This window comes from Nomascus leucogenys, chromosome 5, assembly GCF_006542625.1.
Source record: "Nomascus leucogenys isolate Asia chromosome 5, Asia_NLE_v1, whole genome shotgun sequence".
NCBI lineage: Eukaryota > Metazoa > Chordata > Mammalia > Primates > Hylobatidae > Nomascus > Nomascus leucogenys.
The window spans coordinates 42,092,660-42,117,724 of NC_044385.1; the positions used below are offsets into that span (position 1 = coordinate 42,092,660).

Sequence of the window (25,065 nt, forward strand, 5' to 3'; positions counted from 1 at the left end):
GGTGAAATCCAGTCTCTACTAAAAATACAAAAAAATTAGCTGGGCGTAGTGGCAGGCACCTGTAGTCCCAGCTACTCAGGAGGCTGAGGCAGGAGAATGGCGTGAACCTGGGGGGCGGAGCTTGCGCTGGTGAGAATTTGAAAATCATGTCAATAAAAATTCACTGTCATTGTCATTCCTATCATTATGTATTGCTTGCCAAAAGTGCTTTTCTTGTATTGTCTTTTCTATTTCTTAAAGTTGCTTCTGCTATTCTGCTATTTGCTTTTAAAACTCTTTCAGTGAAACAATAACCTGTTTTCAATTACAGTAATTTATAAGAAAATATTTAACTAGTCCTAATAAATTAAATTTCTATTTCCTTTTTAAAAAGATCTATGTTTAACAGTTCTCAAAAAAATCAATCTTATAAAACAAACAGGTTTCTGAAACCAATGATTATGACAAATGACTATGGTCAAAGTATATAATCTTACCTTTTTCTTTTCCTTGACATCATATAAAGCCAAACTTGCAAAAATGGGTTCAATTTCAATTTCAAACCTTTATGAAGAAAAAGGATAAAATAATTTAAAAATAAATATAAAATACACAGTTGGAGAGAAATTGATTCCAAAACTAAATTATCACAATACCTGGCACTTTTCTACACCTGTGCCTTTGCCTATACTAAAACTTCTTCCTGAAATACACTGTTCTATGCATGTCGTTCAGAGTCTAAATCAACCTTATCTTCTCTAGTTAATCCTAATTAATTTATCCAGCTACAAATAAACTCAAATTGTCTAAAAGCCTAACGACATATTATGTCCATTCTGAGGCACTAATCACTTTCTAACACGGTCACTTATATATGTAGATATGTTCATTTTTAAATAAGTTTTAAAAATAAAAGCCTAATGTTTTTTCAGATTATAAATAATATATTCAATGTAAAAATCTTAGAAAACACATTAGAATATTCAGAGGAAAACAGGAGCATCCAAAGAATCACAATTAACAGTTTAATGCCTAATCCATCTAGACTTTATGCATAAATGGACTTGCCAAACAAATTTTTTTAAACAGTGTCACAGTATACATAATACTTTGTAGTCTGCTTTTTTAACTTAACATTTTGTGGACAAATTTTCACATTATAAATATTATTCTTACCATCATTTTTAATGCTGGCATAGTAATTCCCATTATATGAATCCGGCAAAATTGTATACTTAATTGAGATGTCTAACTCATTTCTAAGAAAAATGACTTACATACGGTAAACATCTAGTAAATATTTGTTGAATGAAATAATATATAATGTGAGGTTAACTAAAACTCTAGAGTAGCGGTTCTCAATGAAGGACAATTTTGCCCCCAAAGAACATTTGGCAATACCTACATACATTTTTGGTTATCGAAACTACAGGAGTATTACTGTCACTTAGCAGTTAGAAGTTGGACATATGACTGAACATCCTACACTGTACAGGACAGTCCCTGACAACAAAGAACCATCTAGACAAAAAAGTCAATAGTGCTGACATTGTAATAACCCTGCTCCACATTGCATATTTTGTATTAAAAGAGAATTGAGGACCTTGTAGAAAATACACAACATATTTACATTAGGGTGAGAGTTTAATAAAGGGACATTTACAAGGATTTGGACAGGATCTTGAGGAAACAACTACAGAGAGTGCCATTCCCTGGGACTAGCAAAAGCAAGAGTCATTACCAACCATAGACCTAAAAGAGAACATGGAAGTAATAACCAAAAACTAGAAAGGATAGCTATACCGAAGGTCCTTCACAGAAACTGGCCTTGGAAAAAAAGAGGCAACAGATCTAAGTGACTCAGCAGGGAACTCTCTTCTACCCTCTAACTTCCTGCTGATACATCCCTTAGTAAAACCCAACTACAAGTCAAATGAAAAGAGATCTTGGTGATCCTGTCCACGTGTCAACCTCTACAAAACCTACTCTGCATCCTTTTGATACTGTCGGTCCATTTATTTTGGCCAATCCAGTAAATAAGTGGTATCTCACTGGATTTTTCATGGGAATCTTTTCATATATTCACTGACCATTTGGATATTTTCGGTTGGCCCATTTTTCTATTTATCGTTTGACTCTTTCCTCATCAATTTGTTGTTCTTTATGCATTCTAGAAATGAGCACGCTGCCAAGTATATGTGTTGGAAATACCTTCTCCTTCTCTATGATTTATCTTCTCTTGCGTCTTTCGATGAACAAAGTTGTCCATTTTAATGAAGTAAAATGTGTCAATGTTTTCTTCTAGGGGTAGTGCTTTCTGTGTCATGTCAAAGAAATATTTTTCTTTCTATAAGATCATAAAGATAATCCCTACATTATCTTCTGGAAACTTTACCATTTTGTCCTTCACATTTATGTCTACTATCAATCTGTAAAAAAAATTTTGTGTATCATGTGAGGCAGTGGTCAAGTTTCCTATTTTCATATCTATATATATGAATATATATATTTTTCATGAATATATATATTTCATGAATATATTTTTTCATGTATATATATATTTTCATGAATATATATATATTCATGAATATATATATTTTCATATATATAGATATGAAAATAGGAAACTTGACCACTGCCTCACATGATACAAATTATGTGTGTGTGTGTGTGTGTGTGTGTGTATATGAGAAACACATACATAGACAAGACAGATAGACACAGAGAGGAAAGCAGGGGAGAGAAACAGATATCCAACTGTCTTGCCAATTTATTGAAAGGATTATCCTTTCCATACTATAAAAAATGTCCACTGTTATTACAAATCAAAAATGCATAAACATGTGGGTCTTTTTTTAGCTCCTTTTTTTTAGTTGAAGTAATAAATGTTTAATGAAATAATTTTACATAATATTAACAGCATTCATTTGGCAAAATGTTGACATGTTTGTAGAGTACTACTGTACATAAAGTGGGAATCTTTCAAGTACAGACTTTTCTAGCTCTTTCCTCTATTCCAGTGCTCTAGTTGTCTAATCATGTACCAATACTATACCATCTTAATTACATAGTTTCATACTAGTTTTCATATCTGGTTGGGTTTTTTTTTAATAAAGTTCTTCAAAACTGTCCTGCCTCTTTTGGCCCTTTGTATTTTCATATAAATTGCAGATTCAGCTAAAAATAAACAAAAGCAGATCAAAGTGAAATGCTAATTTACTTATTCAGAAAATTAGAGGCCAAGGTGGGAGGATCACTTGAGGCCAGGAGTTCAAGACCAGCCTAGGAAACACAGCAAGATCCAATTTCTAATTTTTAAAAAAAAATTTTAAAAGAAAGAAAATTAGTATCCCAATGTGTAACTTAGTGCAAACTTTGTAATACTCTTTTTTTTTTTTTTTTTTTTTCTGTGATGGAGTCTCGCTCTGTCGCCCAGGTTGGAGTGCAGTGGCTCGATCTTGGCTCACTGCAAGCTCCACCTCCTGGGTTCACGCCATTCTCCTGCCTCAGTCTCCCGAATAGCTGGGATTACAGGCGCGCGCCACCACATCCAGCTAATTTTTTGTATTTTTAGTAGAGGTTTCACCATGTTAGCCAGGATGGTCTCGATCTCCTGACCTGGTGATCCGCCTGCCTTGGCCTCCCAAAGTGCTGGAATTACAGGTGTGAGCCACCAGGCCCAGCCAATAACTTTATAATATTCTTAAACAGTATTTAAAGATCCATATTATTACTATCATGAACAAAGGACGGAATTCTGGAGAAAATAAACTGAAGAAACCAACACAAATCCAGTGAGCTCTACTTTAAGTAGACAAGAATTTATACTGCCAAAAATGTACATGTAGAGTTTTTTCTTTTTTTTAAAAAAAAGTATATTCCTCATGGATTCAGTACACAATTTGAGTAACTTCAAAAAAAGAATGCCACATTATTTCTATACTATCAAACATAGGCATGTTTCAAGAAATGCTACTTGCTGAGCAATACTCAATGGCTATTACGCGCAAAACAGGTATTTTTTATTCACTATAAATGTACCACTCTACATATTCACTTATTTAAAATGTTGAGGATACTTACAACAATGAAAGAAAAAAACATTTTTTAATCACCAAAGGCCTACCGTAAGACATTACAAATAAGATGTGACTTATTTATTAGGTCTTTTAAAAATTAAGTGTGTGGGCCGGGCATGGTGGCTCACTCCTGTAATCCCAGCACTTCGGGAGGCTGAGGCGGGTGGATCACGAGATCAAGAGACCGAGACCATCTTGGCCAACATGGCCAACATAGTGAAACCCCGTCTCTACTAAAAATACAAAAAATTAGCCGGGCGTGGTGGCAGGTGCCTGTAGTCCCACCTACTAGGGAGGCTGAGACAGGAGAACCACTTGAACCCAGGAGGTGGAGGTGTTGCAGTGAGCCGAGATTCTGCCACTGCACTCCAGCCTGGTGACAAAGCAAGATTCCGTCTCAAAAAAAAAACAAAGGAAAAATTAAGTGTGTGTGTGCATATTTGTTCCCTTTAAAAGTAATTTATTTGATTCTGATCACAAAATACAGGGAAGGAGCAAGGGCAACGCCTATAACCTCTTGGTTGCACATGTTCCCAGTCTATGTGTCTGTAAATACCCTTTGTACAACAGCAAACTCATGCTGTCCCCCAAGCGTTGTTTCACATTCTAACAGCTACAGAGTATAGCATATGACCAGGTGGGAAGTTAAAACAGATGCCCTATTCACAAGGTAGAGTTCCCCTCCAAATAGCGTTCCAGCTCCCTTTTGCTACTACTACTGAAACCAAAGTAGCTGGTTGTTCCTACTATTGATCTTCTAAAATTCTTTCATGAACAAGTAGGTCATAGACAAATTATGTCTGCACAATTCTTAGAGTGGCTTAAAGTAACCTTATAGAAAGGCAGTGACTAAGGTCTGTTCCTTGACCCCAGCTTCCTACATCCCAGGCTGCCTGTGGCACCTGGACTGCCCCTCCTGGGTCCCCCACATCCCAGGGCAGCAATGAAAGATGGGCAGGCCAGGCCAAGCATGAGGAATAAACAGTCTTTACTGGGCTCAGACCAGGAGTTCATGGCTCTTGAGGACCTCTGTGTATTTGTCAATTTTCTTCTCCATGTTCTTTTGGCCTGTTTCTATAGACTCATGAGCTGTCTTTTCTTCCAGTAGTGGATCTTAGCCTTCTCCTTTCTCTTCTCCTCCAGGGTGGCTGTCACTGCTTGGTACTTCCAGCCAACATCACGAGCCAGGAGCCCCAGGTAGGCAAACTTTCTCACAGGCTTCAGGCACACAACCTTGAGGGCAGCAGGAACTACCATCCACTTTTTCTCATAGGGGAGTGGGATCCCATCAAACATCTTGAGGTGGTCCAAAGCAGCCTGGCTTCACTTGGTCTTGTGGGGCAGCATGCTTCACATGGTCCACCAAAAGAGGTGGCTGGGGGCTTGGAAATGGTAGGGGCCTCAGAAAGGATTGGTGTTCATCTACTTGCAGAGGAAGGCCAGGTACTTTAACTTGTTTCTGTAGAAATTGCCAGAAATGTGGATGCCCTCGCAACACATGATCACCACCTTCCAGCTCAGCAGTACCCGCTTGGCCACAATGGCCGCTGGGCAACCCGGAGATGGCCTCAGCCTCATGCACCAGGGCCTTCCCCCTCCCAACTTTGGCAGCCACCTGGGAAAGGCTAAATTGGGTGTGTTTTCGTATTTGCTTACAAACAATTATAGTACAGTTTTTACCATTTTATCAGTATGTATTGACCCTCTGTTTTGACTTAAAGTCAATTTTGTAAGATGTTAATATTGTTCCCTCAGCTTTCATTTGGTTAATATTTGCTATTATATCTTAATATATATTTTTACTTTCAATCTTTCTGGGTGCTTATGTTTTACATGGATTGCCTGTTCTTTAATAAAAGGCATATAACTGGGTTTTTTTTTATTAATGCAGTCCGATAATCTGTCTCTTAAATGGATAGTTTAGTCCATTTATATTTATTCTTAAGACTTATATTTGGATTCATTTCTAGCAGCTTATTTTTATTGTTTACTTTTTCTCTTTTTTTTTTTTTTTTTGAGACAGAGTCTTGCTCTGTCACCCAGGCTGGAGTGCAATGGCGTGATCTCTACTCACTGCAACCTCCACCTCCTGGGTTCAAGCAATTCTCCTACCTCAGCCTCCCAAGTAGCTGGGATTACAGATGCACGCCACCATGCCCAGCTAATTTTTTGTATTTTTAGTGGAGATGGGTTTTACCATATTGTCCAGGCTGGTTTCAAACTCCTGACCTCAGGTGATCTGCCTGCCTCGGCCTCCCAAAGTGCTGGGATTACAGGCGTGAGCCACCGTGCCTGGCCTGTTCTACTTTTTCTAAGTGTTTTTCCATTCTTGCCTCCTTTCTCTTGGACTGACTTATAGCTCCACTTTCAAGCCAGTTTTTCTCCTTTGCCTATAATTTACATTTCTATTTTTTTAATGGTTACTCAAGAACTTTTAAAGTACATAGTTAAGTTTTAAAATATTAATCAGTATCTTTATTATTCTCCCAAACAATAAGATCTTAGAATGTTTTAACCCTAATCGACCCCCAATTTATACATTGTGTTATTCATTTTTAGTTCTATCTTAATTATTTTAACCTCATAAACTAGACTCTATTACAGCAAACACAGGTTTACCTTTATGTTTTTCAATTTCTTTCTTTGTTCATCATTCCTTCTTCTACCTAAAATCTTTCTTCCTGAAGTAATTCCTTTAGAAGTTACATTTTTAGTGATAAAATGTTATAGAAAATACTAACAATTTTTTATCAGTATAAAAAGTTATTTACCTCATCATTTGCAGATTTCAAAAAAATGAACTCAAATTCTTTGCAGATCCTCCCATTAAGAAAAGTCCATTTCTCCATACCTTGAATTCAGGCTAGCCTTGTGATTTGTTTTGATCAATAAATGATACGCTGTAAGAGTTTTAATCCAAGGCCACAAGAGGTCTTACAGCTTCCACTCTCCTTTTTCTGAAAACCCTTCCACCACTACATGAACAAGCCCAGGTCAGCCCACTGGACAATGGGAAAAGCATAGCTACTTTCCCAGTTGACATTAAGCCAACTGCCAAATATATAAACGAGAGACTCCTAGACCAACCTGCCTGCCAACTACCAGACATGCGTAACTCCTTTATAGATCATCCAGTCCCAACCAAATTGGCCCAGACTACAAGAACTACCCAGATAACCCACAGAATTATGAGAAATACTGAACATTTGTTGTTTTAAAACATTACATCTTAAGGTGGTTTACAGTGCAGCAAAAACTGACTGCTTCAAGAATGTGTTTGTTGAAAGGCAATTTCACTGGGTATGAAGTTTGTGGTCAACAATTATTTTCTCTTAACAACACTGAAGATAACACTCAATGTCTTCTGGCTTCCATTGCTGCTGTGATAAATCAGCCGTTAGGCTAATTGTAATTTCTTTGCACAGGGTCTCTTTTTCTCTCTGGCCGCTTTTAATATAGTTTCTTGGTTTTGTATTCTCCATTTTTACTATGTTTAGTCTGGAAATGAATTCCTTTTTATTTATTCTTCCTAGATCCTACTAGACATCCAGAATTGAGAGTTACTACTATGTTTCATAAATTCTGAACAATTCTCAGCCATTATCTCTTCAATAATTGTTTTCTTCTTCCCGAAGTTATTTCCATTCTAGAATTCAAATTAGACTTTTTGTTGATATCACTTTATTTTCCATCTATTTACATCTTTGTGTACATTTTGTATAAATTTGTTCAGTTTTATCAAGTTCACTTACTCAGTCTTCAGTTTTATCTAATCTATGTTGAGCCCACCTAAATGGATTTATAATTTTAATTATAAAATCTTGAAAAAGATCAAATGAATCTTTTAAAAATCTTCCTGGCCAATTCTAAGAGTCTCTTGTTCCTTTATAATATTTTAAAATAATTATTTACTTATATATATTAAAAGTACTTATATTCTAAATCTGATTGGTAGTCCTCTTCAGGTCTGCAGTTTGTTTTGCCATGTTTGTTGATTTACGACTGGAGCTGAAACTTAATCTGTAGAAATATTTTGAGGCCTAGATTTTTAAAGTGAATTCCTCTAAAAACAATCAATTGATGTATGCTTCTGCCAGGTACCTAGGGCCACTGCAATCTAGAACCACTTTAAACTAAACTTTTGCCTTGGAATTTTTTGAGCCACACATATAGTTGGTAAGCTTATGACTTGGACTTCTCAAGAGTTTTCTCTTTTTATTTTTTCCTGTTTCCTGTCTGACTTTTCCCTGCCAGAGCCGAAGTTGCAGCAAACAAATATCACTACTATTTCTAATATTACTCATGAAATCTGGTGTTATGCATTTATGCAGGAGTGTTTCCATCCTGCTTGCGTGCCAAGCTCTTTCCCTTGTAGCCCATTAAAACGAGGATGAGCAACAGCCCTAATGTAAAATTAGCTACAGAACACTTACTCCTGGGAAATTATGATTTCTTAGCATTTCTTGGCTAAATTCGTATCAACTTGACCATGCCTAGAAGATACTCCCTTGAATGTATAAATCACTATGTTACTGACTAATAGTCTTCTTAATAGTAGAAATAATGTTCTCATCCAGGATAAAGGAAGGCTGTTCTTAGGGAACAAAATGTAAGAGAAATGATTTTCAAAAATATATCGGTTTCTATAATTAGCTAAAGTAAAACTATCATTTCTGACTGTTTCTGAACTTTTGTGACCTCAAGTTCTTCCTCACTTTAAACCTGGACTTTTCTTATCATAGACAAATCAGATGTATATAATTATTACTTTAGAATTTTTTTTTTTACTTTAGAATTTTTAATGAAAGACAAACAAAAGTTAAAGAAAATAGTTGTACAAAAAAAATTCTATATTTTATTTCTCTAAGAGAGAAATAACAAACTTAAACTTTTATTAATCAAGAAGATCGTAAGTAAAGCTACAATGACACACCACTTTACATCCACTAGAATGGTTATGATAAAAAAAAAAACAGATAATAACAAATATTGGTGAAAACGTGAAGAAATTAGAATCATCCTAACTTGCTAGTGGTAATCTAAAATGGTGCAGCTGCTTTGGAAAACAGTCTGGATAATTCCTCCAAAAGTTAAACATGGAGTTACTATACTAACCATAATTCCTATCCTAGGTGTATACCCAAGAGAAATGAAAACACATGTCCCACAAAAACCAATATACAAATTATGAACTTAATTTGTAACAGCCAAAAAGTGGAAGCAATCATTACTGATTAATAGATAAATAGAATGTGGCATATGCATCAATGGAATATCACTTAGCAATGAAAAGAAATGGTAGTACTGACACATGTTACAGCACAAACCTTAAAAACACTATGAAAACTAAGTTTAAAAAAAAACAAAAAGGACTATATATTGAGTGATTCCATTTATAGGAAATAATCAGAATAAGCAAATCTGTAGAGACAGAAAGTAGGACAGTGGTTGCCTACAGATGGAGGAGTTGAGGAAAACAGGGAGTTACTACTAACAAATATGAGATTTCTTTTTGGGATGATGAAAGAACTCTAAAATTTATTGTAATAATAGTTGCACAGATCTAAGAATATACTGAAATCCAATGAATTGTATGCTTGCTGAACTGGGTGAATTCACTGGTGAATTGTACACTGAATATACACTGAGTGAACCACATAATATGTGAATTATACCTCAATAAAGCTATTTTTCTTTTTAAAGTAGAAACAACCCAAATGCTCACTGACTGATAAATGGATTAACAAAATGTGGTGTATCCACACAGTGGAATATTGTTCAGTCATATAAAAAAATGAACTACTCGGCTGGGCATAGTGGCTCACACCTGTAATCCCAGCACTTTGGGAGGCTGAGGCAGGCAGAACACGAGGTCAGGAGATTGAGACCATCCTGGCCAACATGGTGAAACCTCATCTCTACTAAAAATACAAAAAATTAGCCAGGCGTGTTGACATGCGCCTGTAATCCCAGCTACTCGGGAGGCTGAGGCAGGAGAATCGCTTGAACCCAGGAGGCGGAGGTTGCAGTAAGCCGAGATCGCACCACTGCACTCCAGCCTGGGCAACATGGGCAACAGAGTGAGACTCCATCTCAAAAAAACAAAAAAAAAACGACTCATATATGCTACAACATAGATGAACGTTGAAAACATTATGCTGTATGAAGAAACCAGACACAAATGGCCACATATAATTCCACTTACATGAAATAATCAGAATGGGTAAGCTCATAGAGACAGAAAGAAAATTAGTGATTGTCAGAGGCTGAGGAAAAGAGAGAACAAGGAGTGACTACTAACAGGTATTGTTATGGTATGAAATATATCATCCCCCAAAATTCATATGTTAAAGCCCTAACCCCCAATGTGACTGTAATTGGAAATAAGCCCTTTAAGGGCTTATTAAGGTTAAATGAGGTCCTAAGACTGGGGAACTAATTCCATGGAACTGGTATCCTTATAAGAAGAGGAAGAGATACCAGAGACCTCTCTCTTTCTGTGCACACACAGAAGAAAGGTCATGTGAGAATGCAGCAAGCAGCAGCCATCTGCAAGCCAGGGAGAGATGCCTCATGAGAAACCAACCCACTGGCACCCTGATCTTTGACTTCCAGCCTCTACAACTCTGAGAAATAAATTTCTATTGTGTCAGCTACGCATTCTATGGTATTTTGTTATAGCAGCCTGAGCAGACTGATACAGGTATGGAGTTTCTTCCTGGGGTAATGATTATGTTCTCAAGTTAGACAGTAATGACAGCTGTGCAACTCTGTGAATATATACCACTAACTTGTATACTTTAAAAGGGTTAATTTTATGATATATAAATTAGATCACGATAAAGCTGTTAAAAAACAAAATAAGATTATAAGTAAGAACTGATGTTAGGTGTCCTGTTATTCAAAAGATTCAATGCACTTAATCTATCTAACATGTTTCTGAATAAATCTAACTAAATATATAAAGCCTTAGCTTTCAAGGAAAGAAATTGCCAGAATTATATATAGACATGGTCTGTCCCTATGAGTTGCTTGCTTCAGAAAGCTCTATGAATTGAAACTTTTTTCTTAAGTCAGAATGAATAATTAAACTTATAATATTAACATGACAGCATGGAATAACAGAAAGCACTTTGTAAAGCAGAATGTAAATATAACACCTCAATGATGTTAGCAGAAATCAGATCTAAGTTTTTTAAAGAAGGAAAAAATACATATTTCAAAATCTTCAAAAATCAAAGCCTACTGTAAAATCAACTCTTTGATTTTATATTTGTTATACGGCAGACTTAGCTTCATATGTATCTTAAGCTTAGAACAGTAGGATTAGCTTCATACATAGGTTTGAATGCTGAATAGCACTTAAAATGATATACAGAATTTAAAAGACTTTATGTTTGCTACACAGTAGGCTTAGCTTCATAAATACGTTAGGCTTAGCACAGTAGGCTCAGCTTCATATATACGTTTGAATGCTGAATAGTATTTAAAATGACATGTAGAACGATACTTCTCAAAAGGGCACAAATGCAACTATAAAATCTACTCAGATTTTGTTACATCAGTACTAAAATTTTATCCTGGAAAATAAAAGTTGTAAGTAAAATAAATAAATACTCACTTGAGTGATAAGCATTTTACAAGAAGTCTTTGACCAAAATGTTCTTTGGGTACATCAGGAACACTAAGCCGTTCTATTGGTTCTTCCTACAAATTGAAAAGCAACATCAAAATGAATATGCTTATCATATTCCAACTCTTTAATTTTATTTTTTTAAGAACTTACTTTACTAATCTAATACTTTTAGTCTTCACAACAGAACATAGAAAAGAATGACCTATTTATCCACAGACAGAAGTCATTTGATTATAAGTTACTCATTAAGAATAGTAAATTCACTAGTATAAAATGTATTCATTTATAAAAATTACAGCTATGTTTCAGTTGCTTTATCCCCTACATTTTGTAATAAATACTATACATCAATCATAATCCCAAAAGATCAATTTTAATAATCATTTGCTTCTTTATATGCAAACATCTATACCTCATCTGGTGATGGATGCAAAGCAAAAAGTTCTTTGTGACGGTTTGATTTCCTTTGGTCATCATTCTGACGGTCTATTTCTTCATTTGGAGTTCGATCAAGTAAATTGGGAAGCAAGGCATCAGGAAGTGAATTTTTCAAGTCAAAGATACTACAGGCCCAGCTACCCCTTGGGGTATCATCTATTGACACTGAACGTCTTTTAAGCTCATCCTGTCATGCAAAACATTAAATATAAATATATTAATAAATTGACAACTATTTTAAAATAACTTCTTATAGTTATTTAAGAATGAAAGTATTACTTGATCATCCTGGTAGTTGCTGCCATCTGGAGCTTCATCAGATTCAAAAATTTGTTTTGGCAAACCTTTTTGCCTTTCTTTCTGTTTATCTAATGTATTCGGATTAAATCCTGTTCCCAATTTATGATATCTATTAAAGAAAAAAGTTAAATATCAACTATCAAACTTAGGAATTTTTTCACTTTTTGGGCATCATTATGTAATAAGCCAAGTGTTTTCTGCATTATTTCTTTATGTAATAAGAATCTATTCTAGCAATTTAGGTTAAAGAAAATTTCCATTCAATGTTCCTTTAACCCAGCTAAGCAGTAGAGTATGAGTTTCCAAAAGCAAATCATATTTTCCTTCTTTCCATGCCAATCATGTGTATATAAATTAAGCTGTACTTTCAATTCAGAGAATTGGTCAGTAAAAAGAAAACTTGGGAAGCCAGTAACTTGGGTTAAAGAATAAAATGAGAAATAGAAAATATACACTGAATTAAGAATAATATAAATTTTAAAATGTTCATACATACAAAGCACTGAATCTTAAAATTTCAAGTAGCCAAGAAATTTTTTGCTATCTCTCGTTATCTGTAAAAGGTCTTAACCTAAAGCTGCAGACTTGTAAAATGAAAAACAGCAAAATCTACACCATCACTGTGTACATATATATATTAACATTACATATATACAGTTAGCTAAAAACAACTCTTAAATTAATGCAAGCTTCTTTCTTAACAATCCAATAACAACCTAATACCCAAGAACATCAAATATGAGCTGATCAAAAAGCAATTATTGTTCGTGATTCAATACTTCATACAGCCAAACTGAAGGAATATTTTAGTTGAAGCAAAACAATAATGTTCACAAGATGGTATAGTTCTTGCTATCACCCAATTCATGAGATAGTAAAGAATCACATTTGATTTGAATTACTCACATCCAGTCTTGTTGCTAAAGCTATTAAAATAGCAATTACATGACATTAACATCACTGCATAATCGCAAAAGAAAGGATTTTCTCTGAAAGAACTAAAGACACTCAATATAGTAACATGAAAGTTATTACTTAGAAGCAGATATCTTAATCTTTAATGGAATGTTTCAAGTGTCTTAATTTGTAAAGCTGCATACGTAAGCTGCTCTGATAAATCAGAATGACACTGAATTCTATCCTAAAAAAATTGACGATATGAAATTCAAGAAAGCAAAGAATGATTCATGATCAATACCCTCTTCTATGTCATCCTGTCCTCTAGTCAGTTGCTATGATAAGGCTCTAATAATTACCCATCAACCCCACAGACATCACCATTTTTCTGACTTGTTTCTTGGCATTCTCACTCTCATTTACGGTTCCAGCCACACTGTCCTCTTTACTCTTTGTTCCTTGAATATTTCTAGCATGCTTTCAATATGAAGCCTTAGCATGTATTGCTCTTCCCTCTGCCTAATAATAACATTCTTCCCCCAGATATTCACAGGGCTCACTTCCTTCAAGTCTCTGCTCAAAATCACCTTATCAGTAAGGCTTCCTCTGATTAATTATATAAAACAGAAGGTCGAGCATGGTGGCTCACACCTGTAATCTCAATACTTGGGGAGGCTGAGGTAAGAGGATGGCTTGAGGCCAGGAACTCAAGGTAACAGAGAGAGACCTTGTCCCAAGTAAATAACTAAATAGAAACCAAAATAAATAATAAAATAAAATATTTGTCCCTCTTCTTGGCCCTCTCCACTTCACCCTACTTTTTTCTCCACTTGACTCACCTAGATCATATCTAGTCTATATTTACCTGTGTTGGTTCACTGTCTACTGACAATCTCATCTCCCACTAGAATATAAACTCCATGAGGGTAGAGAGTTGGTTTTGTTCGCTGCTGTATCATCAGTCTTTAGTATAGTGGCTGGTATATATAAGACTCAATAAACACTAACTGAATAAATAAATAAATGAAGTACTTTTGTGTCCCTTTATCATACTGTGCTGAATCGTGGAAGAATTTTGTGGCTTTCAACATTGACAAATGGGATCTAATTAAACTAAAGAGCTTCTGCACAGCAAAAGAAACTACCATCAGAGTGAACAGGCAACCTATAGAATGGGAGAAAATTTTTGCAATCCACTCATCTGACAAAGGGCTAATATCCACAATCTACAAAGAACTCAAACAAATTTACAAGAAAAAAACAACCCTATCAAAAAGTGGGCAAAGGATATGAACAGACACTTCCCAAAAGAAGACATTTAAGCAGCCAAAAGACACATGAAAAAATGCTCATCATCACGGACCATCAGAGAAATGCAAATCAAAATCACAATGAGACACCATCTCACACCAGTTAGAATGGTGATCACTAAAAAGTCAGGAAACAACAGGTGCTGGAGAGGATGTGGAGAAATAGGAACACTTTTACACTGTCGGTGGGACTGTAAACTAGTTCAACCACTGTGGAAAACAGTGTGACAATTCCTCAGGGATCTAGAACTAGAAATATCATTTGACCCAGCCATCCCATTATTGGGTATATACCCAAGAGATTATAAATCATGCTGCTATAAAGACACATGCACACGTATGTTTACTGCGGCGCTGTTCACAATAGCAAAGACTTGGAACCAACCCAAATGTCCGTCAATGATAGACTGGATTAAGAAATATATACACCATGGAATACTATGCAGCCATAAAAAATGATGAGTTCATGTCCTTTGTAGGGACATGGATGAAGCTGGAAACCATCATTCTCAGCAAACTATTGCAAGGACAAAAAACCAAACACCGCGTGTTCTCACTCATAGGTGGGAAATGAACAATGAGAACACCTGGAGACAGGAAGGGGAACATCATACACCGGGGCCTGTTGTGGGGTGGGGGGAGGGGGAGGGATAGCATTAGGGATATACCTAATGTAAATGACGAGTTAATGGGTGCAGCACACCAACATGACAAATGTATACATATGTAACAAACCTGCACGTTGTGCACATGTACCCTAAAACTGGAAGTACAATTAAAAAAAAAAAAAAAGAAAGAAAAGTTTATTGCATGGCTCACAGACCTCCCTAAGGGGGGAGCCCGAAAAAAAAAAAAAAGAATTTTGTGGCTTCATCTTATAGCTATTTCACTTTTCAGCCACATCCACACTGCCATTAAGCCCATCTGTTGAGTTTGTAATTTTTTTCACTAATCAAAAGTTTTATTTCCAAAGATAACTAATTGATTTTTATATGGTTAAAATACCTTTCACATTTCTCATGCACATTATTCTCATGTATGTAAGTGTATCCTTTACACTTATAGATCTTAATCTGTGTTCTATTAACTATTTCCTAAATTATTACTTCTTTTATTTGTAGTTGGATAATTCTATTTCAAGTGTATTGGTTTGCATCAAATACTTGGCAATTTTGGGTTCTATCTTAATTTTTTAATTTGTATCCCCCACATCTGTCTTAAACTACTGTATCTCCTTACCCCAGCCCATATCCAGTGGTTGTGGGGAAAGGGCAGATCACGCCACCAAGCAAAGTCTGCCAGTACCTAGTCTTCTGGGTATGAGGATTCCTTCTTCCTCCAAGATGTGCTCACCCTGCGCGCTATCCTATTAGCCTAAGCCTCAACAATTACTGATCCTAAATAAATAAATAAATAAATAAAGGCAGATATCTCTGCTGTCACTGTGCACACATGGTGGAAGAGGTTTAAAGTAACTACATATCCAATATTTACCAAGTCTCCCTTTCCATTGCCTGCATTCACTCGTTCTGAGCTTAAAGCACTACTGAAGCTTTTGCATGTATCTTCTCCTTAGATTATTCTGTACTATAGTTTTCTCTTACATTCCAATCACACCTATCTTCTTTGTTTCAGAGATACCTCATAACTTCTAGCTCACCAAAAGTACTCCCTTTGGTCTTCCACTTACCAGTGCATATAATGTATAATATCTAGTATAATAGAAAAAAATAGGGGCTTTAGAATCTGATGCCCCTACGTTCCAATCCTGATCACCCTATTTTTTGGTTTGTGGGATCTCAGAGAAGTTACTTAACTACTCTGAGCCTGAGCCACCTTATCTGTTAAAACCTTAAATGAGATGAGTGCAAAGTGCCCAATAAAATGCCCAGCACACAGTAAACCCATAAATGTTAATTCTCTTATCCTCTTGCCTAAACCAAGGTTAACAACCCTATGCTTAGAAGTAGCAGATTTCCATGATTCTGAGGTCAATATATTTTACAACTAACCTTTTTATTAAGATTTCTGACTATAGGTTTCTAACATATATGCACAGAGGTAAAGACTTTTGAATTATCTGACAGAGAAACAGTATTCTTCAGTAATGTCTAAAATTTGGCTACCAGAATATTTATCAAAATTGTAAGTTCATAAAAACAGCTCTTCTATATAAAGGGCAGCAGACTGCGCTTTTATTAGGTCACACTGAAACTAAAAAGCATGTCAGCATTATCCCCCAGAGTGATATTTAGCACAAGGTAAAGCCTAGTGAAATAAGACAGCCATGAGGGCAAAACAATAAGCAATGGATGTATCACTTTTGCTAGTGCTATTTTGCTTAGATTATTTCATTTGTGAAAACTATAATGCCATATCAGAATTCTCCACTACTTCAATCATACCTCCTTTAGAAAAATCAAATAAGGTTAAGAAGATTCAGTATGAAGACCCTTCTCCATTATGCAAATTAGCAAATGATCATTGTGTAAATCAGTTTTATTATACTTCTTAATCTGACTTGTTATTGCACAGTTTATTAGGAAAATAAATTTTGGCTAGAACAAAACATTATTTTTTACAAATATTTACCTGATTGGGTGTAGTAAATATTAGTTAGAAACAGCAGAGACCTTTCAAATAGCTTGGTCTGTAAAACTGCCTGCTAATTTTAACTTAGCTATTTAAGTTTCACTAAACTGGATTCTTTTTGAGAAATACAAATTATTCATCAATATCTACCCAATATTTCCTAAAAGAATTAGACCACAAAATCATTATCATACATTATTAGCTCTTAATGATTTATAATAATACAGAAATACTATTTTCCCATGAATTGTATTTTACAAAGAAAGTAAAAGTAATTACAGAACTCCTAAGGAGTAAATATCTATACACAAAAGTTCTTCTTTTGTTTCTTCAGCTATTCTGTTTAAATAAATTTTCAGGTCTCATAAACATTACGAATCTGCCTTAATCCATTTAGAAATCTTACTCAATATTTGTAAATGTTGTAATAAACATATAACTTACTTTCTGATGACAATTGCCCAGTCTTCTGTATAACTTCTTATACAGTCTCTAACATGTGGATCCATTTCACTATTTTAAAAAGGAAAATACATTTGTAATTTAGACGGGACAGCACTGATGTTCATTAATTTGGTTGCTACAATTGCTGTTTGTGTAACAGGAAATGATGATGCTACAAGAAATAGGCTCTAAATAAAATAACGGAAGGTAGCCTTTCTATAGTTCCTCTAAAGCCAAAAACAGGTCAATGTCTCCTTACCTTTCTTCAGGTACAGCTGAAACAAGAGTTCTGCAGTCCCGAGGACTATAAACAACTTCAATATCATCTGGAGGAAATTCAATCAAATCCCGTAAAGGCCCAGAATCCACAGCCAAAGGATGAGTAATGAGGTAATCTTCCAAATCCACTGGATCTACTGCTTCAGTAAGGGGCACCTTTGTAAAAAGGTGGGATAAGAGATGGGTAGAAAATAAGAGGTGAATGTAGTAATTTTAAAACTTAAGGCAAATAACTTATTTTTTTAAAATAAAAGCTTTTAATCTAGTTCTTTCTAAATTTTAACAGATATTCAAACAGATGCACTAAAGAAAACACAAGTGTTACCCTTCTTGTACTACTTGATGTTTTGGGTCATACTCTCTTTAACGTCCTTGCTGACACTTTGCCCAGAACTCTCACATAAAACACTAGTAAGAATTAACAATTTTATTCTACTTTATAGTTTACAAAGCACTCACTGCAAGGATTACTTTTGCTTTTTTATGTCTTTGGATATTAAAAAAAAGTAAGTTGCCACGTTTCTAAACAATGCTCTTACTTTATTTCTTGTTTTTGTTGATTATCCTAGTAAAAACATATAATCAGACTGGGGTAGGCTAAAAAATGTCCCTCCAAAAATTCTCCACATCCTAACACATGGGCCCTGTACATGTCACCTTATATGGAAAAAAATAAAAAATAAAAGTCTTTGCACATGTAATTAAGGATCTTAAAACGGGAGTATTATGCTGGATTATCCAGGTGGTTTCTAAATGCAATCACATATATCCTCATGAGGAGACACAGGGAGATTAGGCTATACACAGAGAGAAAAAAAAGTTCTATAAAGATGAAAAAGAGAGAGATTTGAATATTCTGGCCTTAAAGATAGAAATGATGTGATCACAAGTCAAGGAATGCCAAAGCCATCAGAATTTGGAAGAGACAAGGAACTGATACTCCACAAGAACATCTGAAGAAAGCACAGCCCTGCCAAAACCTTATTTTAGCCCAGTGATACTGATTTCAGACTTTTGGCCTCTAGCACTGTGAGAGAATAAATTTCTTTTGTTTTAAGCCACCCAGTTTGTAGTACTTTGTTACAGTAGCCATACGAAAGGAATACACAGGCCCTATTAAAACTATACATTAATAATAATAAAAGACTGGTAGCATTCTTCAGCCAAGTTTTTAACAAGATACTTTTTAATAAAATACCATACTTCTTATCTAGTTCGAAAAAGAAAAAAATATTCAGACAAACCTATAAAGGATATATAACAAATATGCTGTTACAGACCAGTGAAAATAAGAACATGTTATTTCTCAGGATAGTCATCTGGAATAAAAACACTGAAACCTGCCTCTGTGCAGGTGTACATTATTAAACAGAAGGTGCTTTAACCTATGCTTCTTTGGACTGAACTTTTTTTTTTCTTTTCTTTTTTTTTTTTGAGACGGGCTCTTCCTCTGTCATTCAGGCTGGAGTGCAATGGTGCAATTTCAGCTCACTGCAACCTTTGCTTCCTGGGCTCAAGGGATTCTCCCACCTGAGCCTCCCAAGTAGCTGGGACTACAGGCGTGAGCCACCATGCCTGGCTAATTTTTGTGTTTTTTTTTGTAGAGACAGGGTCTCGCCATGTTGCCCAGGCTAATTTTGGAACTCCTGAGCTCAAGCAATCCGCCTGCTTCGGCCTCCCAAAGTGCTGGGATTACAGGTGTGAGCCACGGCGCCCAGCCTGGACTTAACATTTTAAAGATATTGAGTAAAATAATAAATAACACATCTTAAACACTCAAAAGATAGTAATTATTTATCAATATCAGTATAGGCTATCTCATTTAAACTTCCCCCAAACCCTGTAAGTTAGATATAATTACTATTTCAATTAAAGAAATAAGGGCATTTGTGGTAAAAAAAAAAAAAAAAAAAAGTTAACCAACATCTGAAAATATAATAGCCACAAAATGGTAGAGCAGAAATTTGAAACTGGGTTTTCGAGCTCTAAAATTTTTTCTACAGTTTTTTCTCTCATAAATCTTCTACCTTACCTATCCTATTAAGTACAAATTATACTATGATGTTCTTAACAAAGAAAAAGAAAGCAATCCAACAGGAAAAGAGAAATCTTCTTTAACAATTGTTATTAGAACTGGATATCCACATTTAAAAAACGAAACCCAATCTTTGTATCACAACATATACAAAAATTAAACTGAGATGGATCACAGACACAAACATACATGCTTAAAACTATAAAGCTATTTGAAGAAAACATAGCAAAATGTCCTTACAATTTGGGAGTAGGCCAAGTTTTCTTAGACATGAAAAAAGAATAATATAAAAGAAAAACTGGATTCATTAAAAGACACTGTTAAGAAAATGATGAACAAGCCACACTAAGAGAAAGTATTTACAAAACATTTGATAAAGGACTAGTACTTAGAATATATGAATAAGTCCTATATCTCAATAATTTTTTGAAAAGCCAAACCCTCAAACAAATAGGAAAAAATAAGGCACATAAAAAAGTGCTCAAACATCAAAAGTTACTAGGGGGTACTTTCCATTCTGGAAAGATGAAGTAGAAGTACTTTTCTCTATTCTTTCCACTAAGTACAACAGCCTAGATATTACATAGAAAACAAACCTAAGAAGACTCTGAAAGGTATAGAGAAAAAGGCTGGCCGGCAGGGACATCAGAACCCAGGGAATGGCATGACAGTGAGTTACTTCAAAATTTCTTTTTGCCTTATACATTCCAGACTTAGAACTAGAAAAGCCCACAACCCAGAATACACCAAGAAGCCCTAGGGGTGGGAGGGCCGGGGGGTGGGGAGCCTGTTTTCCCCAGCCAAAAGATCAAGAAAGCAGCAGCCTGACAAAACAAAAAACATTTAGACTATAACGGCTCAAAGGCCAAGTGGGGAGCTAGATTTCTTCCCTCACAAAGCTGTAACAAGACATCCCAACTCTCCCCACCAGGGTAGTATCAGAGAAGCACAAGTAGGGTGTTGGGATTTTCATATCTACCGAGCAATAATGAATCTCTTACTCCCATTGTGTAAGTAGAGACCATTAAGGGAATCTGGACATCAACTCCTATGAAGCAACAACATGGCTCCTCTTTCCTTTATCACTTGGGCACTGTCAGAGAAGGTCTAGTGGAGGGTAAGTACTTTCACCAATGCCTAGTGTAACAAGGCCACACACCCTTGGGTGTCAGTGGAGGCCATGTGAGGAACAGTAAGGAGCACTGCTACCCTTCCCAGCTAAATAGTGTGAGCTGTGGTCCAGTAGAAGTGGGAACTCTCCCTCCTGCTCAACAGTAAGTAACAAGGAGTCCTTCCCCTCCTTGTATACCAAAAGAAGACAAATAAGAAATCTGAACTTCTACTCCGTCTGGCCAAAACAAGATAGCATCCACCTATAACTAGAGCAATATCAAAGAAAGCCAGCTAAAATATGTTTAAATAAGACCTAGAAATTAACAACATAAGACCCAAAAGGTCCAAGTTCCAATAAAAAAATCTGTCATCATACTAAGAACGTGGAAAATCTTAACTCTAATTAAAAAGACAACCTATAGATGTTAATGCCAAGATAAGTGATCTTAGCATTACATGACAAAGATTTCAAGGCAAATATCAGAAAAATAATACAACAGCAATTGTAAACACTCTTAAAATAAATGAAAAACCAGAAACTCTCTGTAAAGAAACAAAGTCTTGGCAAAGAAACAGAAGATATAAAGAACTAAATGGAAATTTTAGAACTGAAAATTCAACAGACAAATTCAATAGCAGAAAAGAGGGGACAGAGGAGGTAAAAATCGGTTACCTTGAAGAAAGAAAAATAGAAATTATCCAATCTGAACAGCATTAAAAGAAAAACAGAGTGAAAAATCAAAACAAAACAAAAACAAAAATAAAAAGCATCTTCAGGGACAAACTACACTAAAATATCCAATACTGGCATCACCAGAGTCCTAGAAAGTGACAAAAAAGAAGGCAGGGCTGAAATATATCTGAAAAAACAATGGCTGAAAACTTCTGAATTTCATAAAAAGACATAAGCCTACAGACTCAAGAAGCTAAGCAAACCTTAAACAGGATAAACCCAAAGAAATATGCACCATGACACAGCAACCAAATTTAGACCAAAAAAAAAAAAGAAAAAGAAAAAAGAAAGGCCAGGTGCAGTGGCTCACACCTGTAATCCTAGCACTTTGGGAGGCAGAGGCGGGCAGATCACCTGAGGTTAGGAGTTCGAGACCAGCCTGGTGAACATGGCGAAACCCCCCCGTCTTTACTAAAAACATAAAAATTAGCCAGGCGTGGTGACGGGCACCTATAATCCCAGCTACTCGGGAGGCTGTGGCATGAGAAATCGCTTGAATCTGCCTCCAGGAGGCAGAGGTTGCAGTGAGCCAAGATTGCACCACTGCACTCCAGTCTGGGAGACAGAGCAAGACTCAGTCTCCAAAATAAAATAAAATAAAACAAAATCTTGAAAGCAGTGAGGAGAAAATGACACCTTACCTCTAGGAGGAAAAAATTCAACTTGGATCTTCTCATAAAAAATCATGGCAGTCAAAAGAAAGTGGCACAATATTTTTCAAGTGCTGAAAGAAAATAACTGACCACCTGGAATTTTAGATCCTGTAAATATCCTTGAAGAATGAAGGGGAAGGCCGGGCGCAGTAGCTCATGGCTGTAATCCCAGCACTTTGGGAGGCCAAGGCAGGTGGATCAACTGAGCTCAGGAGTTCAAGGCCAGCCTGGGAAACATGGCAAAACCTCAACTATACCAAAAATATATTAAAAAATTAGCCAGGCATGGTGGCATGCACCTGTGGTCCCAGCTACTCCGATGGGTGAGGTGGGAGAATTACTTGAGCCTGGGAGGCAGAGGTTGCAGTAAGCTGAGATTGCACCACTACACTCCACCCTGGGTGATGGAGTGAGACCCCTGTCTCAAAAGAAAAAAAAAAAAAATGAAGGGGAAATCAAGACATACTCCAATAAAGAAAAACTAAGAGACTCTGTCACCAGCAGATCTATTCTAAAAGAATGGCTAAAATAAATTCCTTAAACCAAAAGAAAATAATAAAAGGTATCTGGAAATATAATAAAAGGTATCTGGAAATATCAGGAAGGAAAAACAAACACAGCATGAGCAAAAAATATAGGTAAATACAACAGACTTTCCTTTTCCTCTTGACTTTTCTAAATTGTCCAGTATGATTCTAAGCGTTTATAGAAAAATGTTTAAGACAATTATATATAGGAGAGGGTAAAAAGATGTAAAAATAGGTAAGGTTTCTACACTTTACTCAAACTGGTAATATATCAACACCAATACTGTGATAAATCATGGATATAACACAATACCTTGTGCAGCCACTAAAAAAGCTATACAAAGAGATACCCTCCACAACACTATAAATCAAAATGGAATTCTAAAAAATGTTTAGGTAACCCCAGAGAAGTAGAAAAAAGAAAATAGAGAGACGAAAAATAGAGAATAAACAAAAATAAAATGGTAGATTTAAACCCTAACAGAGTAACAACATTAAATTACAAATTTATACATTGTAGTAAATTACAAATTTATACATTGTAGTATAAATGTAAATGTAAACAGTAAGAGATTAGCAGAATGGACTTAAAAATATGACCTAACAATGTGGTATCTACAAATAACTCACTTCAAATAACACAACATAGGTAGGTTGAAAATAGAAGTATGGAAAAAGATATACCAGGCGACCATTATTCAAAAGAAAGCCGGAGTGGCCAAGTTAATAAGGAAAAACACAGACTTCAGAGCAAAGAACGGTACCAAATAGAGAGGGACATTACCTTCATTATAAAAGGAATGACCCAAGAGGATATAGCAATCTTATATGTGTATGTACTAAATAACAGAGCTATAAAGTAGGTGTAGCAAAAACTGATTGAACTGAAAGAAGAAATAAGAAATAAGACATATCACAATTATACTTGCAGAATTCAAGAGATCTCTTTTCTGCAGATTCTAGAAAATCAACAAGGATATAGTATAATTCAAAACCACCATCAACCAATAGATCTAACTGACATTTACAGAACCCTCCACCTGATGACAACAGAATATACATTCTTTACCAAGGTCCCAAAAGTATACACCAAGACAGACCATACTCTGACCCATAAAACAAACTTCAACAAATTTAAAAGAACTGAAATCAGACAGAATGTGTTCTCTGACTATAATAGAATCAAACTAGAAAGTGGCAACAGAAAGATAATAGGAAAATCTTCAAACACTTAGAAATTAAACATACTTCTAAATAATCCATGAGTTACAAAAGTCTGAAAAATGAAATGAAAAAATACATTGAACTAAATGAAAATACAACATAAAATTTGCAGATAGGGAAATGTAAACCAAAAATATAAGTGAGATACCACTTGGTACCCATTAGAATGGCTATTTTTAAAAAATGGTTAATAACAAGTGTGGACAACAATATGGAGAAATTTGAACCCTTGTGCATTGATGGTGGAAATGTAAAATGATACAGTTGCTAAGAAAAACAGATTGGTGGTTCCTCAAAAAGTATACAATAAACACAGAACTACTCTATGATCTAGCAATTCCAGTTCTAGGTATATACCCAAAAGGACTGAAAACAGTGACTCAAAAAGCTAATTGTACTCTCATGTTCATAGCAGCATTATTTACAATAGCCAAAAGTTTGCAAACAAACCCAATATCCATCAAAATTAATGAATAAACAAAATGTGACATATACATACAATGGAGTACTATTCAGCCTTAAAAAGGAATTAAATCAGCCAGGCATGGTGGCTCACGTATGTAATCCCAACACTTTGGGAGGCCAAAGAGGATCACTTGAGCCCAGGAGTTCAAGACCAGCCTAGGCAACATAGTGAGACCCTGTCTCTATAAAAAACACAAAAATTAGCCAGGCATGATGGCATGCGCCTGTAGTCCCAACTACTCAGGAGGCTGATATGGGAGGATCACTTGAGCCTGGAAGGTCAAGGCTGTAGTGAGCTATGATGGTACCACGGTACTCAGCCTGGATGATAAAACAAGAACCTGTCTGAAAAAAAAAAAAA

The 25,065-nt window shown here is 35.6% G+C and overlaps 1 protein-coding gene and 1 pseudogene across 9 annotated transcripts in view; both read right to left on the reverse strand.

Moving 5' to 3' along the window:
• Positions 1-25,065, reverse strand: part of DOCK7 (dedicator of cytokinesis 7) — a 234,757-nt gene that overhangs the window by 183,956 nt on the left and 25,736 nt on the right. For all 9 annotated transcript variants that reach the window (XM_030812931.1, XM_030812929.1, XM_030812928.1 and 6 more), the window contains exons 3-8: positions 17,935-18,110; positions 17,676-17,744; positions 12,412-12,541; positions 12,107-12,319; positions 11,680-11,765; positions 477-543 (exon numbers count right to left, since the gene is read on the reverse strand). In XM_030812931.1, the coding sequence (XP_030668791.1) occupies positions 477-543; positions 11,680-11,765; positions 12,107-12,319; positions 12,412-12,541; positions 17,676-17,744; positions 17,935-18,110 (741 nt within the window). The remainder of the gene's footprint in view (positions 1-476; positions 544-11,679; positions 11,766-12,106; positions 12,320-12,411; positions 12,542-17,675; positions 17,745-17,934; positions 18,111-25,065) is intronic.
• LOC105739705 lies at positions 5,056-5,636 on the reverse strand (annotated as a pseudogene).